Source organism: Mesoplodon densirostris, chromosome 14, assembly GCF_025265405.1.
Source record: "Mesoplodon densirostris isolate mMesDen1 chromosome 14, mMesDen1 primary haplotype, whole genome shotgun sequence".
NCBI classification, from domain to species: Eukaryota; Metazoa; Chordata; class Mammalia; order Artiodactyla; family Ziphiidae; genus Mesoplodon; species Mesoplodon densirostris.
The window spans coordinates 46104736-46122997 of record NC_082674.1 but is presented as its reverse complement, the minus strand read 5'-3'; the positions used below and the strand labels follow the sequence as shown (position 1 = coordinate 46122997).

Genomic DNA, 18262 nt, shown 5'->3' with positions numbered 1-18262 from the left:
GAACGGTTCCTGCAGCCTCCCTTGGTTACTTCATTGCCCTGTGATGGCTCCCCTGCAGCAGGTGCATCCAGGAGATCCTTGTATCTTCCTCATTAGGAACACTTCAGACTATCTTAAGAGTGCTGCCAGTTTGATGGCTTTGTAGTGTTTGTTCCCTAAATCATACCAGTCTGTTTTAAAAGTTGTGTATTTCCTTTTTCAGCTCTGATTTCACTCTTCAGTGTTCCTGTTATTTATGAACGGCATCAGGTAATTTAACTGCAGACTTCAGAATACAGAGCACACTCTCTTATATGGAACTTAGAAATGGATCAGTGCCAGTTTCCAAAGCCTTATAAAAATGAGAAATGTGGTTTCTTAAGCCTTTAATATGTTTAATAAGATTTTTTAGCAACGGTAATTTTCTAATAACTTCTTTCTACCTCTCTCTCTCAGGCGCAAATAGATCATTATCTAGGACTTGCAAATAAGAATGTTAAAGATGCTATGGCTAAGTAAGTATTTAAAATCTTTTTTTAACGCTAAGGACAGGTGTACTGGCTTTGACAACGGTGCAGTATTCTCATATTTAAGACATAATGAGTAGTCAGTTTCAGTCAGACCTAAAGTGTGACAGTTGCCGAAAGATTTTTTTTCTAACATTTGGATCATTAATTTCTATGTGTACTTACATGTATTTAAGGCTTTATTTGTCTAATTTGTAAGGCCAGGGTGGCAAAATTATAGCTCATAATTTGACAGCCTTAGGATTTTATTTCTTGTATAAGCTGAGCAATGTACAAGTAATTCTTGAAGGATAGGCATTTTAAGAAGCAGAAAACAAAATACTAAAATTTCAAAATATTTACATTAACCTTTTCCCCCTCCTTTTCATTTGTAGAATCCAAGCAAAAATCCCTGGATTGAAGCGCAAAGCGGAATGAAAAAACCTGAAATAAGTAACAATAGGCGTTTAAAGGGGATATTCATTTGATTCCATGGGGGGAGGGTCAGGGAAGAATGAAGCCTTGACATTGCAGTTTCACAGATCTTTATTTTAGCAACACAGTATCTGAGGAAAAATGACCTGTCTTGACTGCCCTGTGTTCATCATCTTAAGTGTTGTAAGCTGCTATGTATGGATTTAAACAGTAATCATATTTGTTTTTCCTGTATGAGGCACTGGTGAATAAAAAAAAGATCTGAGGAAGCTGTATATTATACTTTGTTGCAGGTAGTCTTGCTGTATTTGGGGAATTGCAGAGAAAGTGGAGCTGAAAAAATAACCCTTTTCACAGTTTGTGCACTGTGTATGGTCTGTGTAGATTGATGCAGATTTTCTGAAATGAAATGTTTAGACGAGATCATACCACCAAAGCAGGAGTGAAAAGGCTCACCTTGCTGGTATGTTCTAGGTGTATTGTGAATTTTACTGTTATATTAATTGCCAATATAAGTAAATATAGATTATATATCTATCTATATATAGTGTTTCACAAAGCTTACCCTTCTACCTTTCCAGCTGCCCCACAGTGCTTGATATTTCAGTCGTTGGTTTCATGTGTGTAGTTCCAAAGCACATAAGCTAGAAAAAGAACATATATTTCTAGGAGCACTGCCATCTGTTTTCAACATGAAACGATGCCATGCCAATAGAACTCCTCAACATAAACTTCATCACACAGTCTTACTGTAGTTAATTTTGTCACAAACCCTGGACTGAATCTAATGCTTCCAAAAGTGTTGTTTGCAAATATCAAACAAACATTGTTATGCAAGAAATTATAAAATGACGATTTATACAATTGTGGTTTAAGCTGTACTGAACTAAATCTGTGGAATGCATTGTGAACTGTAAAAGCGAAGTATCAATAAAGCTTATAGACTTAAAATATGTTTGGTATTTTGGTTTCCTGAATGTGCTGCAGATCAAAATGGTAGACTTCACTTCCACGAGTGTGCGGTGGCTTGTACTTTCAGAAAGGTTTTAAGCTCAGAGTACAGCCACATTTATTTTGAAAACAAAAAGAACAATTTATTTATTTGACACATACCAAAATGTTTTTAAATATTTTTTATACTTCTTTGATAATTGAAAATACATGCACCAATATTTTAACACAGAATACAGTGCAGGATTTATGAACATACGTAAAATCATACCATATAAATGTTTATAAATCAGATTTAAGAACTTTTCTTGACACACAGACACTATTGCTTTTTAAATATAGTGTCCATATCCTCATTGATCAATTTATTGTTTTTCACGTGGTTATTCAATGCAGGATCCGATCAGTATGAAAGGTCAGTGGTACAATATAGGCAGACATGGTTATCACTCAGCATCACCAGTCACATGGTTACAGAACACAGAATTAGGGCTGCATAGGGACTCTAACTGTGGGCCCAACAACCTATCAGTGGATTAATGTAAGGCATTAATAAATTGGTATATAAAAATAGCTTAATGAGTGATCTAATCCATTTAGAATGCTGAAGCACTTCTGTGGTAAATGTTAATCTATTTAATTGAAAATGCTTCGTTTCACCTTTCCTGTAAACTGACAACTGCAAATAGCCAGTGACTCAAGATCCAGAATTTTTTAGTTCACTGACTAGAAGGACTAACCGGTATATGTGCTCAGAGTCCCAGTCCCTCACCAGCCTGCCTTCCTGAGCGTGCCGTCAGCCCTTACCGTTGTCAGCGGTCGGCCAGGTGTCAAGTACGATGGAGGTGGTTTAGGATGCCTTCTGGTTTTGCTGGCCAAGTCACAGTCTGTCATCCAGCCAACTCTGAGGAACTCTAAACTAGATGATTTTTTATAATCGTGAGTTGTCAAATATTATTTGGGCTTAGGAATTTGTTCCGCAGAGAGTTCTTAAAAATCCAGACTTGACCTATGTGGTTCACGTGACACAAATCACTGGGACCAAGTCTACCCAACTCTGGGAGTGGTAAACCCAGGGCAGCCTCAGGTCACCTCAGTTACCACCATTTTAGGTTTAACGAGATAAATCAGCTCACCTTCCTGGACCTACTTGAGCTTTTTTTTTTTTTTTTTTTTTTTTTCCTTCCTCTTCTGTAGTAGAAGTTTGTCTTATTTGAAGTGTTTTGGATGTTGTGGGTTTGGCACTCAATATGATGAAAACCGGTTCTACCCACCCACCCTGACTCCTGAATTTAATATTCTTTGCTGCTCAACTTCAAATAGCCACTGTTTCCCAAGCAGGTAACTGATGTCTTTCATTTAGGAAGCCTTGACCTAAATACCTGACCTGGGTGACAGACCAGGAGTCTGCTGAGGGTCCTGTAGCCTTCTTCAGTTTTGACGTTTTAGCACCGTATGTAGAAAGGAGACAATCTGTGGGAGGGGGGACAGCAGCCCACACACCTGGAAGCTTTCAAAGGCACTTAACGGATATAAAACTGCAAATGAAACGTTAAAAAATTAAGTGTCTCAACTTGTTTATACATGGCTCATTTGGTTTTGAAAGCTAAACGTGGAGAACAGAGGCTATCAATATTTCTAGTTCAGTGAATCTAACTTAAGCTGTCCTGTTCAACTTCCTTATTTGTAAAAATGAACATTTTTAAAGTATATAGAAACATACTAGCAAAACATCTTTTGTAAAAGTTTTGATGCAAATCAAAAGCTACATATTGGTTAGGGTAACTGAGGCTTTAAATTTTGTCAGTGGGCTACATTGTCAGATAGGATTTCTTTGTCACTGTAGTTAGTACGTATAGTTTTTAGTCTCAGGAACAGAAAGGCAAGCAGTCTTAACTTGTTAGAACTGACCTTCCTTTTTGGCCTGGCGGTTTTGGAGATTCCAGGCGATGGGCGCAGTCCCACCACTTCACTAGCACTTGGAGCCTGTACGGCCTGCGGTGTCGTAGGCCTTTCCCAGCAGCTGGCGGCCAGGAGGCACGTCATCACTGCCTCCGCGGTGGCTGGCGGCAGCAGCAGCCATAACGTAAGAGGACTCTGGCACTTCCAGGCATCGCCACACGAACACGCTGAAAAGGCAGACCAAACAGTCACTTTGCAGGGCTGGACGTCATGCTTTTGTCAAGTGACAAAAACCAACTTTGCCAAGTGCTCCGGAGTCAAACCCAGGTGGTGTAGTGAACATTTTGATTTCAATTTCAAAAAACAAACCAGGGATCTTGCCACCAATTAAAGGTCTGTTGCTTTTTTAAAAGGTCTATTGTTTTTTGTTTCGTTTGGCTCTTTCAGCAGCCTGCGTGTCCCTTCTGAACGGGAGGACTTCTGGCAGCCTGACTTCACACTCTCTCTCTTGTTACTACTGAAAAGGTTTTATCAGCTCCACTCGAGTAGGAGAGCCCTTCCTGGTGCTCAGCACAGGGCCAGGGATCGCGGTAGGCTCTCATGACTGCAAAGGCCAAGGGAGCCCTGCACTGGAAAGGTGACATCTAAGCCTTTTTTAGTAATTAAGAGTCCCCTCGTATCTCCTGGGGACGGGTTCGCTTATGTCTCCCAGTGTTGGCCTGTTCACAGCTCGGCGGATGCTGCTTTGAATGGGTGTTTGCGCCCCACAGGGAGCTGCTGTCAGTACTATCTCAAGGGCTGTAAGTGCCAGCAGCGGTTGGCACAGCAGCCTGGAGACGGGTGCTCCCAGGCAGGCCATCAGAAAGCATCTTTTGGGGCCATTTTCTACACAGTGCTTTTGGGTAGGAAGTGGGCTGAAATTCTCTTCAGGTGCCTTTTCCACAACCTCACTCAGACCACTAAAAATAAATCTGGAATGCATGCATTTCTTCTTGATCCCCCCCAGGAGTTCTGCCTGGGCTGAACAGAAACCAATATTCACGTTTCGATAAAGCCCTTCAACTACATTAGGTGTGGAGAAGCTGAGTGACTTCGAATGACCCCATCCTGTTGCTCCACGCTCCAAATAAGAAACGCCCTTGGTGGAGGGACAGGAGAAGGCTGCCTTCTTGGAAATGCTGATGTCATCTCTGGAGCAGGCTGGTCGGGGTCCTTCCAAAAGGCACTGGAAGACCAACCACGCCTCACAGGACAATGGGCCTGTTTCACAGTGAGCAGTGGTTAAGGTCAGTAGCAGCCCTGGCTCAGGAATCCACATAGCTGGTTGAGGTTCTCCTGCTACTAAATAGCACTGGCCCTAACGGCTTCACCCCTTATCTGCTTTCATGTGTATAATCGGGTAACATATGTCCTGCTTGTTTCTCAGGGTGACTGAGGCTCAGTATTACTATTTTTAAACCTCTCTCAGTTGTGGATTAATGATCCATGTTAAGAACTCTAGTGATGAATTGGAAGTTCTGAGTTAAAAGGCCTATGGATCAAGGTCATTCTGACCTCCTGATTATATGCAGTGGACGCCGTGGGCTGTCCAACAGCTCCTACTGGAATCAGTATCTTGGGCCTCTCACCACCTGCCCCTCCAGCCAGCAATGCTCAGAGTAGCTGTTGCATGCCCTTGGCTTCTCACCAATCCCAGGACAGCTCTAGTGGGGACAGAGGCCCATCAAGAATTGGGTTGGGAGTCCCCAGAGACTAAAGCTCTTCTACTTGGAAAGTCGTCACTGGATCTCCGGTTCACTGTCCCACCTCAGCCCCTCCACGTGCCCTGGGAGGAGCTGACACCTGAGGTGGGGACGGGAGGGGGTGAAGGCTAGGCCTGGGGGCAGAGCCAGAAGAATCAGGCTGGTACCTGCAGTCGTCTCCTCCAGTGCTGACCACGTGCTTGTCGTCATGAGAGAAACGGATGTTTGTCACGTGAGCCGAGTGACCGAAGTAACGCTTATGCTTGGCCTGTGAGCAAAAGTGAATGGAGGTGACTGAGACCCTGTTCCTTCAGCCACCATGGACCACTTCCAGGACTCAGTCCCCCCTCCTAGGACGGGATGCCCACTGGGTCTGAGCATCTCTGTGAGCAAGCCCTTCACTGGCTTCCTGCCTCATTCCTGCCCCACTTGTGGCCACTCTGTCCCCCCTCCATCCTCCTGGCTTCCAGGACTTCCCCTCCTGAGGGAGAGGAAAAGGTTAGGTGTTGCCAAGTCTCCCCAGGGCTGTGACAAGATTCCTCTTGTTCTAGATTCTAGATGGCCATGTAGATGTGGCCACGATTTCCAGCAGACTGCAGAAGATCAGCCAGCCCGGAGGCAGTGCAGGGAGTTACTCTAAGGAAAACTCACAAATTTCTCTGTGCATGGGAAATCAAAGAGCTTCACGAGCCCAAAGTCGTCTCCCGTGACAATGTTCAGGCCAGCGTGGGTCACACACGCGCAGTTGACATCAGCCTTGTCTGCGTTTCGTGGCCAGATGCCAATGACTTCGTCTCCCAGAATGCTGTTCCAACAGGAAGAGGTGTGAGACGGGTGGGAAGGCTTCGTGCAGTCAGACACCCTCTCCCAGGAATGAGAGGGGAATTCAGCGTGGTCACGCAGCTCCTCTGGCCCGATGGCACCTGTCCCCTCCCCCTCTGAATACCTGCCCCAGCTCCTACCATTCTCTGCCCCAGTCCCTTTCACCCTAAAAAGAAAAGGTACCTCCATCTTTGATTCTCTCCCTCTTCCCTACGATGCTTCTGAGTATATGTAACTTGGGAGAAGTGCGGGGCTCTTCAAGCTCACGGGTTGGTGGCCTCTTTTCCCTTGACGGGCAGGGCCCTGCTGCTTACCCCGCTACCCGGCACTGCCGGCCCTCCCTCTCCCTCCCAGGGATTGGAGGAGGCCTCACTATACCGCAGGGGGTCTGGCCAAGAGCTGGGGGATGGTTTCCCTTTGAACTTGCTAGATGGGGTTGGGGATGAGTAGGACAGATTACACAAAAAGAGGGACTTTGCGTTTCAAAAGCCCAGGTCAGACCAAAGCCAGTGGCCCAGACTGGGAGCAAGAGGCCTCCCGCCCCGACCCCGCAAAGGAAAGAGCTCTGTCTCTGAGCTGCTTCCCAGCCACACACAAACTTGGAGGCTGAGGCTGGGACAAGAGTCTCCCTTGTGACCTTTTCCTCCAGAGTTTTCCTCCAGTCACCTTGTCCAGGAGGCCCAGGTGATCTTCTCAATGACCGTGGCTTCAGTGACCTGCTTCCCCAGGGGGACCTCATGCACCTGGCGCTTGTAGGCTCCTGTTGACACCTGCAAGTGGGAAGCAGCCAGGACTATCAGCTTTCTTTCCCGTCCAAAGGACTCCCCTTTGGGTGTATTGCTTCCCAACCTCTGCATCCCCAGGACTTTTCACCAAACCCAAGCTCAGCTCCAGGCTGCAAAGCCTGTGGTCAGCCCGCAGCAAAGTTCACACAAGCAGGGCATTTTCCCCTCCGTTTTCTTGCTATTTTCCAAAGTCCTAAGGCAGCGGTTCTCCAAGTGTGGTTCTTGACCGGCAGCGTCAGCCTCAGCTGGACACTGGTTAGAGATGCACATTCTTGGGCCCCACCCTAGACCTACCCAGTCGGACAACCTGAGGGCGGGGCCCAGCAGGCTTTCACAAAGCCTCCAGGTGATTCTGGTGCGCGCTTACGTTTGGGAACCCCTGTTCTCAGAGAACCAAGGTCCTGTGCAACAGAGCTGAGGCAAGTCTTATGGACGGCAGCTGACAGAGATGATTTCTGAAGTATTAGGACCTGATCCTGGCTTCTCTGGGAAACTTCTAGAGGCAACTGACCATTTTCCAACCAATGGCCGCTGCCTCCATCACTAGCCCCCTCCCTCCCTGGGGTGCTAGACCAGCCACCCCAGATTTCCCTGCTGTACAGGGATGAGCCGAGATCTTTCCCACATCAGGGCCTTCATGCAGAAGGCCTGGAACCATGTTCCCGCCTCCCTTGGGTGGCTGACTCCTACACACCCTGCAGACCGCAGCTTAAACAGCACTGTACGGAGAGGATGTCAGTGCATCTATTTAACAGTCAGTGCCTGTTAGATGCTCCCTCAGGGCACTGTACTTTTCCTTCTCGGCACATAATCACGATTTGTAGTTATAGGTGTATTTTGTGATGATTTGTTTAATGTTCATCTTGTCCATGACAAGGCAAGCTCCAGGAGAGCAGGGATCAGGCCCATTTCATACATCCAAAAGCCTGGCGTAGCGCCTGGTTCAGTCCACACTTGATGAGTGAAGCGTCCTCTCTCCTTTCACAAAGACTACCCGACTCCAGCCTGGCTCACAAATGCATAACATTTGTTCAAAGTGCTGGAGAAATCATTGTTCTATTTTCAGCTCTAAGTGCCAAGAGTGGGAGCCCTCTCGATCCCTCCCCGCTTGTCAGTCTCCCCAGGGGCCAGTGATGGACTCTCACTCCAGGCTGACTGTCTGGAGTCTGAGTCCCAAGTTGGAGGGACCACACTACCCATGGGATGTGGAATTGAGATGAGTAAGTGTAAGAAGCAACACAGGCTTCCGTGCAGCCCCAGAGAACTAGGAATTAGGAAGCTTTGGAGGGGTGGTGGTGAGAGGAGGATCAAGATGATTAGGGCTTGTTTCCTGCTTTCCTACTGAAGAATAAGTACTATTTTAAGTTCTATTCGACTTTCTTAAGTTCTCTAAGCCTCTGTTTCTTCATTTATAAAATAGGAGGGAAACTAACAGTACTTAAACAGTTCCAGTGAACACATTTTCTGACACAGAGGAAGCACTGATTTCATAAAAGCCATTGTTTGTAATACTATTATTAATGGTTACCCCAGATATCAGTAAAGCCAAAGCATACCTGGATGTATTTGCCATCTGCGGAAAAATCCATCTGAATGACAAAGCTCGGGATATCTTTGCAGTAGCCGATGCGGTTCAGACTTGTGCCCTGAGTGAGGTCATAGAAGTCAACTGTGTGTCCAGAAGAACCAACAGCTAAGAATCTGCTGTCTGGGCTGATTCTAGAAAAAGCAATCCAAGAGCACGGTCCGTGAGGGGGGCTGTGTAGGGCCGGCCAGGCATGAGGTCTGCTCTGGGACAGGCCTCCCAAGCTCAAAGGCAATTAGATCACACGTCATGATTCACGTGTGGTTAGCTTTTCCTAAAGTCTATGGAATTTGACAGCTTCTCTGGATCAAACCACCCGTAAGTAAGTAAATGGATGTGTGCAGTCTTTTGTAGAAGGCTTTTATGAGAAGTTTTTACCACACTCTCATGGAAATTAGCAAAGACATGTCTGAGAACTAACGTGTGAGAGGGTCTCCTTCCATAGTTGGCTCACTGAAAAGGGACCCTCTCACAAGTGAGCTCTTCATTCCAGCCATGACCCTCCTGGAATGGGAAGCATGGGAGGGAGAATGAATGCCCGCCTTTCTCCTCCCTGCCCAGACTGCCTGCTAGGTACCTGATATCTTGGATAGCAGATTTCCGGTCTCGTTTCTTCCCCCAAACTTTCAGGCTGTTCACCAACAAGACGACAAACTCTCCATTCTTCATGCCAATGGCCACCATCTCCCCGTCAGGGCTGTAGGCTGCACACCTGGCCGCGTGGCCCAGGTTCACCTTGTTTAGCAGCTTCTACATCGACACAAAGTAATACCACCTGAGCCCTTGGCCGCCTCAGCTGGTCTCCAGGGGAAATCCTGCACCCAGGCCAGAGCAGCCAGGCTGCCTCTAGGGAGGCGCCAAACCTCTTGCTTCTAATAGTAAGTGTCCCTGAGTGGCTGAGGGGGGCAGTATGTTTTGACTGAGCAGCTGGAGAGACAACACGGTTTAGGACAGAGGTTGGCGAACTTTTTCTGTGAATGGTTTGAGAGTAAATATTTTTAGGCTTTGGAGTCCATATGGTCTCTCACAACCAGTCAGTTCTGCCAGTGAAGCACAAAGGCAGCCATGGACACCAACATAAACAAAAAGCATGGCTTACTTTGCAGAAACGGGCAGCAGGCAGACTTGACCCTTGGGCCGCAGCTTGCTGACCTCTTCTTGCTCAGGGGAAGAGTTTGAGCTTCAGCATGTGTGAGTTCAGATCCCAGATCCTGGCTCTGTCCCTAGCTGGGTGTGTTTGGGTAAGTTACTTCCCCGTTTTCCCATGTGTAGAGGATCAATATTAGTATTGGTCTTGCAAGGTGTCGTAAGCATTAACGATAGCATATATGAAGCACCGGGTATGTAGTGGCTGTTAATAAACATAATCATTATGAACTAAGGAGTATAACCACCACACTTAGCCTTCTCCATGTCTGTTCTATGATCCTTACACTGAAAATGTGACTGAAACATTTACTAGCCATTTTGTAATGAAACCAAGTATGTTAATTATTAGAACTTAAGTACTTGTTTTACTATCAGCTAAGACTTGGTAATATTAATCTTTTTTCCCCCCAGATTTCCTATTTGACATTTTTACTCCAGACAAGTTATTTTTTTGAATTTTTTTGTATTTTTAAATTGTTTTTCCAAATGCTAAGAGAAACCTTGTTGGGATTTTGATTGAAATGTTCCATTTGGGAACATTTGATATTTTAAATCATTTTTAGTCTTCCCATCCAGGGAAGACATGATTTATCTCTTTGTTTTTTAGTTTTGTGGGTTCTTTCATGACAAGAGAATAATCATTCTCAATTATATTATTCCTGTACTATAAATATTCATAGATCGATATACAGCTAAAATACATATATATATAGACTGGGTGTGTGTGAACAGGACTTCTTTTATTATCAGTCCCTCTAACTTAATTGCTGCCCTGTGGCCGATCTCCTGCCCAGCCCCATCCCCCCTTCTGGCCTGACCCTGGCCGAACCTCCCCTCGCCCACGGCTGTCACTGCTCCGAGGCCCACATGGGGCATCCAAGCCTGTGCAGTGTCGGCCCCTGACCTTGTCAGCCAGGTCCCAGATTCGGGCTGTGCCGTCGTTACTGGCAGAGATGAAGATGTCCTTGGAGGGGTGTGTGGCCAGGCCCCAGATCTCCCCTTCCATGTGTCCATCAATCAGGATGTTGGAAGCAGCATTTTTTTCACCAACTTCAATGATTTCTCCATCCTTGGTTCCCACTAAAATCTTTCCCTGTTGTAATCAAAACACTATTAGAAGAAAGAAAAGCACTACAGGATCCCACTCATATGAAGTACCTAGAATACTCAGACTCACAAAGTAGAATGGTGGTTTCCAGGGGCTGGGGAGATGGGGCAAAGGGAGTTATTGTTATTAGACACCGAGCCTCCGTTTCACAAGATGAAAAATGTTCTGGGGAGGGGTGGTGGTGATAGTTGCACAACTATGTGGATGAATTTAATACCACTGAATTGTACACTTAAAAATGGTTAAATGGGGGCTCCCCTGGTGGCGCAGTGGTTGAGAGTCCACCTGCCGATGCAGGGGACGTGGGTTCGTGCCCCGGTCTGGGAAGATCCCACATGCCGCGGAGCGGCTGGGCCCATGAGCCATGGCCGCTGAGCCTGCGTGTCCGGAGCCTGTGCTCCGCAATGGGAGAGGCCACAACAGTGAGAGGCCCGAGTACCGGAAAAAAAAAAAAAAAAAAAAAAACACTATTAGAGTAACTTGGGAAAGTGCCTTTACTGGCACTGCTATTAAAATAGGAAGAGCCAAGAAGTGTTTTGTTCTTAGCCACTGATTTGCCATCCTAAGCGAGCCCCTCACTTGGCCTGTACTCCCCCCGCCACCTTGGGGAGAGCTCCACCAGAGCCCTCCATCATCTCGCCTCTGCTGAATGGTGCAGTGACTGCAAGCTCGCTGCAGAGCAGGGCAGCCAGCTCCTCCTCCTGGACGGCGCAAACTCTTCCTAAGTCCTTCCTCGCACTGAACAAAATCCACCTCCCAGGTGACCTCTAGGTTCTGGGCCTCGTTCTGCCTTCATCTCCTGTAGGTCTAATTACCCTTCCGGATGACTGTTGTGTATCTATTTAAAAACAAAATTCCCAATTTCCAATTATGTAGACTCCAAGTCAGGTTTGCCTTTTTAGTGGAGAGCATCTAGAAAGCAAATTCTTAGACTGATACCAATTCCAAAATATAAATACAAGGTATTAAATAGAGGTTAAGAGATTTGTTTTCAAGTGCTTCAGAATCTCCTGGGGAATTAAAAATAAAGAAGAAGAAAAGGAAAACACACATCAAGGTCAAGGCCCCACTCCCGAGATTCTGACTTCGCGGCTCTGGATATGAGCCTGGATATCCATGATTAAAAGACAAAAACAAAACTCCACAGTTGTGTGTGATATTTAGCTCAGGTACAACTTGAAAACCAATGGCTTTGAGTCAGACAGTTTGGCAGTCCTTCCCCTTCCCAGCTGCGTACCCTTGGGCATGGGCAACTACTTAATATCCCTGTGCCTAAAATCACATTGTCTATAATAACAGCAGCTAACATCTACTGACTGTGGCCATGTGCCAGGCATAATGAAAGACGCTGTGCATGTATGATGCATGCAATCCTCACAACAACCCGTGTGCTGGACACAGAAAGGCTAAGCAACACAGCCAAGGTCACACAGCCAGTTCTACTGGGTGAGTCACACTCTGCACCCAGATCTGTCTGATTGTGCTAAGCTGCTTCCCCTCTGCACTAAGTCACACCCGGGAGGCTTGTTCTAAGAACTCAACCACTCAGCACAGGGCAAGTGTCCGGCTGGGAAGGTGCTGGACAAATTCTGGGTGCCGCTGGCAAAGGCCCGCCCCACCCGGTGCTCACTTTGCCACGGCACACAGAGCGCACACACTCCACCAGCTGCCCCGTCTCCAGTTGGAAGGCCCGGCAGCGCTTCATCTCCTGGTCCCACAGTTTCACAGCACCTCCTTCTTTGGTCCTGAAAAAGATCAAGAACTTAGCACGTTAGCCCTCATCCTAAGACCGCCCAGGATCCTCCGCTGCCCTCTCTCCCTGTCATCTCCTCAAGGTCCCATCCCCTCATCCCCAGGCCCAGCAGGACAGACCCTCTGGGGTGGCCCCTTTCATAAGCCCTGCTGATGAGCTACCAGAACCCCTTGAACTTGCAGATTTCCTAGACTGCTTTCAAATGCCACCACCGTGGAAGGAAGGAGAATCAAAATCAAACCGTGTTTTTGTTAGATCGAACGACGAAGAGAAATGTTTCTCCTATTTTGCAGCTTGGCTTTCACATGGTCCTGGTCTGCACTGGACATCCCCCCTCTTCTCACCCCTCCTGCCTCCTCCCAAAGAGCCACCGACAGTAACACCTAATGGACAGCAGAGTCACCTGGTCTCTTCAAGAACACCTCTCCGGTTTTTCAACTACCAAGGCACCACCTCTCTGACCCTTACTTCTGAAGGTTCTGACCCAGGGCCCTCTGGGAGAGACGGAAGACTCATCTCCGTGATGCAGAAAAGACAGGAGAGTGAAAATCTGCATTTTCTCCAAGTTGGAGATGCTTCTGTCAGTTTCTCCCAAGACAATCCAAAAAGACCTGGTGTTCCCAGAGGAGCTCGGGCTTACGGCCGCTCTTTTCCACCGGTCACTATGAGCCCGTCCCGAAGGGTCGTGTACATTGTGAAGACGGGGCCTGTGTGAGCCTTGGCCACCAGCCGGACAAGGAAGTGGTCCTTCCACACGTAGACGTCGCCGTTGATGGCACCCGTGAAAGTGAGGTTGTTCTGTAAACAAAGGGACACCTTCCACACCAGGACACTTCCTGCAGCCCTCGAGAGGGTTCTCTCCCAGCCACCCACTCCACTGCTAAGGCACCAGAGCCGGAGAAACATAAACACACTCAAATTGACCTTCTGTGCCAAGGGAAGGTGAAAGAATTCTCAAAAGAGCATATGGTAAGGAAATCATCTAGCTTTGCGGTGTTAGTTTTGGGAACAGTTGATTTCCCCACTGAGCACAGCTCCGCTTTTTTTTTTTTTTTTTTTTTTTTTTGCGGTATGCGGGCCTCTCACTGTTGTGGCCTCCCCCGTCGCGGAGCACAGGCTCCGGACGCGCAGGCTCCGGACGCGCAGGCTCAGCGGCCATGGCTCACGGGCCCAGCCGCTCCGCGGCATATGGGATCCTCCCAGACCGGGGCACGAACCCGTATCCCCTGCATCGGCAGGCGGACTCTCAACCACTTGCGCCACCAGGGAGGCCCACAGCTCCGCTTTTTAATGCACTTCCATTCTGTGAGCAGCCTCAGGTGACTGCAGGGAAGGGCGGGACCCCAGTCTTTGAGGAGACTTTGCTGGCCTCATCTACAAGGAGGGTAAACCCACACCTGGAGGACCAAGAGTTGGCTGTGTTCCAAAATTTCCCCAGGGGGAGCCTGTGTTGGCTGAGGGCAGCCCACAGCCTGTGTAAGAGTGTCAGGGGATTTATGGCACAAGAGGACTTGGGGGAAAGGGATGCTGTCCAGTGGTGGAAATGTCCCTCAGCCTCTGTGGCCATCTAGCCTAGTCGGACAGGCCTGCAAGTCAATCTGGCTCTGGAATAATGAAACTCCAGCCCTGGGTCGGGGTCCTGCTTTTTTCTGATTAACATTTTGAGGGGGAAAATACAGTCAACTCACCCATCTGTGCTAAGGAAACAAAATAGTGGTTGCAAATAATCCAGTAAAGGAGATCTGTGGAAATGGCTTCCTTGCTGTTCACAGCTTCTAGGATATACCTGCCCCCCATGCCCATGCCCAGGGGTTCAGGGTCCCGTCAGGAAGCTTCTGCTGAAACTCACAGCACCGAAGGCCACGGAGAGCATCGTCTGCATCTTGGCAGCCTCCATGGACCCGATGACCCCTTTCTTATAAAGCAGGGCACTGCCTGCCAGGGTCCAGAACTTCATGTGCTTGACTCCGACAGACACAAACTGCGTGTCTGAGTCAGGGCGAAACTCCACCACGAATATGCGCTCCAGGTGGCCCCCTCGGCTAGCAACCTTGGCACCTGCGTGGGTGAAAGAGTCTGGTGAGGTGGGTCCTACGCTCCCAGGCCAGGCAGGGGAGCTGCAGCCCAGGACAGAGGGCTCTCTGTCCCAGCAAGGCCCAGGGCACACTTCTGGTTCCTTCTTCAGCCGCCTCCTCCCACCTTCAGATACTACTCCCTGGGTGGGAAAGAGACCTTGTCTGGGAAATTTCCAGAGCAGCAGGTGCTGCTAACAAAACCCCCAACCTAACTCTACCCCGTCCCCACGAGCCACAAGCCACATCCAGGCATCTGGGAACAGAGGAGGAAAGGATGGCCCAGGAGACAGAAGTTTCCAGATACGAGAAAAGGGCAAAACAGCTTAAGGGCATCCCCTGCCTTGCCACCTCCAACAGGATTCACCCCAAAGGAAGCCGCAGCCTCCCTACAGCACCAATGGAGACACATTCTTTCAGACTGTTGTTGTTTTTCTCCCAAATTCCTCTGCTTTTAATTTCTTTAAAAAGTTCCCCAAATCCCTTTTTCTTTCATGGTTTTTAGGTTTCAAATGCTTACCTTTTATATTACTAGTTCTTTCCCTCATTTATTTGTTTTTGATTTCTGTCCTGAGTTTTATTTAACCTTTGCCTTAATGAGATCTCAGCCCCGCCATTTATCTGCACAACAGTTTTGGAAAAATTATTTTAACCTCTCTGTGCCTCAGTTTCCTCATCTGTAAATTGGGGGATAATAATAGTTCCCACTTTATAAGGTGTTGTGACAATTAAAAGAATTGATAAAAGGGAAGCCCTTAGAACAGGCTTGGTGCAGTGAGGGTTCTGTAAGCAGTAACTACAGTTAGTTATTTTTATTGCTCTTTTACCTCCTTTTAAAATCTCTGAGCTTCTAGTCTTATCCCATCTATTTTTGTCTCATCATTATTTTCCAGTCCTTGAATTTTTAATTTTTTTTAACATCTATATTGGAGTATAATTGCTTTACATTATTGTGTTAGTTTCTGCTGTATAACAAAGTGAATCAGCTATATGTATATATATATCCCCATATCTCCTCCCTCTTGCATCTCCCTCCCAACCTCCCTATCCCACCCCTCTAGGTTGTCTCAAAGCACCGAGCTGATCTCCCTGTGCTATGCAGCTGCTTCCCACTAGCTATATACACTACCAAATGTAAAATAGGTAAGTCCATGCCACCCTCTCACTTCTTCCCACCTTACCCTTCCCTCTCTCCAGGTCCTCAAGTCCATTCTCTACATATGAGTCTTTACTCCGGTCTTGCCCTTAGGTTCTTCAGAACCATGTGTTTTTTTTTTTAGATTCCATATATATGTGTTAGCATACAATATCTGTTTTTCTCTTTCTGACTTACTTCACTCTGTATGACACACTCAGATCCAGCCACCTCACTACAAATAACTCAATTTCGTTTCTTTTTATGGTTGAGTAATATTCCACTGTATACATGTGCCAAATCTTCTTTATCCATTCATCTGTCGATGGACACTTAGGTTGCTTCCATGTCCTGGCTATTGTATACAGTGCTGCAATGAACATTGTGGTACATGACTCCTTTTGAATTATGGTTTTCTCAGGGTATATGCCCAGTAGTGGGACTCCTGGGTCGCATGGTAGTTCTATTTTTAGTTTTTTAAGGAACCTCCATACTGTTTTCAATAGTGGCTGTATCAATTTACATTCCCACCAACAGTACAAGAGGGTTCCCTTTTCTCCACACCCTCTCCAGCATTTATTGTTTGTACATTTTTTTGATGATGGCCATTCTTACTGGTGTGAGGTGATACCTCATTGTAGTTTTGATTTGCATTTCTCTAATGATTAATGATGTTGAGCATCCTTTCATGTGTTTGTTGGCCATTTGTATATCTTCTTTGGAGAAATGTCTATTTAGGTCTTCTGCCCATTTTTGGATTGGGTTGTTTGTTTTTTTGATATTGAGCTGCATGAGCTGCTTGTAAATTTTGAGGATTAATCCTCTGTCAGTTGCTTCATTTGCAAATATTTTCTCCCATTCTGAGGGTTGTCTTTTCATCTTGTTTATGGTTTCCTCTGCTGTGCAAAAGCTTTTAAGTTTCATTAGGTCCCATTTGTTTATTTTGGTTTTTATTTCCATTTCTCTAGAAGGTGGGTCAAAAAGGATCTTGTGATTTATATCATAGAGCGTTCTGCCTATGTTTTCCTCTAAGAGTTTTATGGTGTCTGGCCTTACATTTAGGTCTGTAATCCATTTTGAGTTTATTTTTGTGTATGGCGTTAGGGACTGTGTTAATTTCATTCTTTTACATGTAGCTGTCCAGTTTTCCCAGGACCACTTATTGAAGAGGCTGTCTTTTCTCCATTGTATATTCTTGCCTCCTTTATCAAAAATAAGGTGACCATATGTGTGTGGGTTTATCTCTGGGCTTTCTATCCTGTTCCATTGATCTATATTTCTGTTTTTTGTGCCAGTACTATACTGTCTTGATTACTGCAGCTTTGTAGTATAGTCTGAAGTCAGGGAGCCTGATTCCTCTAGCTCCGTTTTTCTTTCTCAAGATTGCTTTAGCTATTTGAAGTCTTTTGTGTTTCCATACAAATTGTGAAATTTTTTGTTCTAGTTCTGTGAAAAATGCCATTGGTAGCTTGATAGGGATTGCAATGAATCTGTAGATTGCTTTGGGTAGTATAGTCATTTTCACAGTATTGATTCTTCCAATCCAAGAACATGGTATATCTCTCCATCTGTTTGTATTATCTTTAATTTCCTTCATCAGTGTTTTATAGTTTTCAGCATACAGGTCTTTTGTCTCCTTAGGTAGGTTTATTCCTAGGTATTTTATTCTTTTTTGTTGCAATGGTAAATGGGAGTGTTTCCTTCATTTCTCTTTCAGATATTTCATCATTAGTGTATAGGAATGCAAGAGATTTCTGTGCATTGATTTTGTATCCTGCTACTTTGCCAAATTCATTGATTAACTCTAGTAGTTTTCTGGTAGCATCTTTAGGATTCTCTGTGTATAGTATCATGTCATCTGCAAACCGTGACAGCTTTACTCCTTCTTTTCCGATTTGGATTCCTTTTATTTCTTTTTCCTCTCTGATTCCTGTGGCTAAAACTTCCAAAACTATGTTGAATAACAGTGGTGAGAGTGGGCAACCTTGTCTTCTTCCTGATCTTAGTGGAAATGGTTTCAGTTTTTCACCATTGAGAATTATGTTGGCTGTGGGTTTGTCATATATAGCCTTTATTATGTTAAGTTCTCTCTATGCGTACTTTCTGGAGAGTTTTTATCATAAATGGGTGTTGAATTTTGTTGAAAGCTCTTCCTGCATCTACTGAGATGATCATATGGTTTTTCCCCGTCAATTTGTCAATATGGTGTATCACATATATGGATTTGCCTATATTGAAGAAACCTTGCATTCCTGGGATAAACCCCACTTGATCATGGTGTATGATCCTTTTAGTGTGCTGCTGCATTCTGTTTGCTAGTATTTTGTTGAAGATTTTT

General features: G+C 46.0%; 2 protein-coding genes across 4 annotated transcripts in view; one reads left to right on the top strand and one right to left on the bottom strand.

The window, feature by feature from the left end:
* The window catches only part of RTN4 (reticulon 4), a 68025-nt gene extending 66154 nt beyond the window's left edge, over window positions 1–1871 (top strand). For all 3 annotated transcript variants that reach the window (XM_060117886.1, XM_060117887.1, XM_060117888.1), the window contains 3 exons: window positions 203–249; window positions 436–494; window positions 881–1871. In XM_060117886.1, coding sequence (XP_059973869.1) covers window positions 203–249; window positions 436–494; window positions 881–923 — 149 coding nt within the window. In that variant the 3' untranslated portion in view covers window positions 924–1871. The remainder of the gene's footprint in view (window positions 1–202; window positions 250–435; window positions 495–880) is intronic.
* A 1972-nt stretch (window positions 1872–3843) lies between these two features.
* Window positions 3844–18262, bottom strand: part of EML6 (EMAP like 6) — a 341870-nt gene continuing 327451 nt past the window's right edge. Inside the window, exons 32-41 of the mRNA XM_060116946.1 lie at window positions 14567–14775; window positions 13358–13515; window positions 12595–12709; window positions 10761–10949; window positions 9285–9457; window positions 8679–8841; window positions 7004–7107; window positions 6167–6320; window positions 5683–5783; window positions 3844–4000 (exon numbers count right to left, since the gene is read on the bottom strand). Coding sequence (XP_059972929.1) covers window positions 3844–4000; window positions 5683–5783; window positions 6167–6320; window positions 7004–7107; window positions 8679–8841; window positions 9285–9457; window positions 10761–10949; window positions 12595–12709; window positions 13358–13515; window positions 14567–14775 — 1523 coding nt within the window. The remainder of the gene's footprint in view (window positions 4001–5682; window positions 5784–6166; window positions 6321–7003; window positions 7108–8678; window positions 8842–9284; window positions 9458–10760; window positions 10950–12594; window positions 12710–13357; window positions 13516–14566; window positions 14776–18262) is intronic.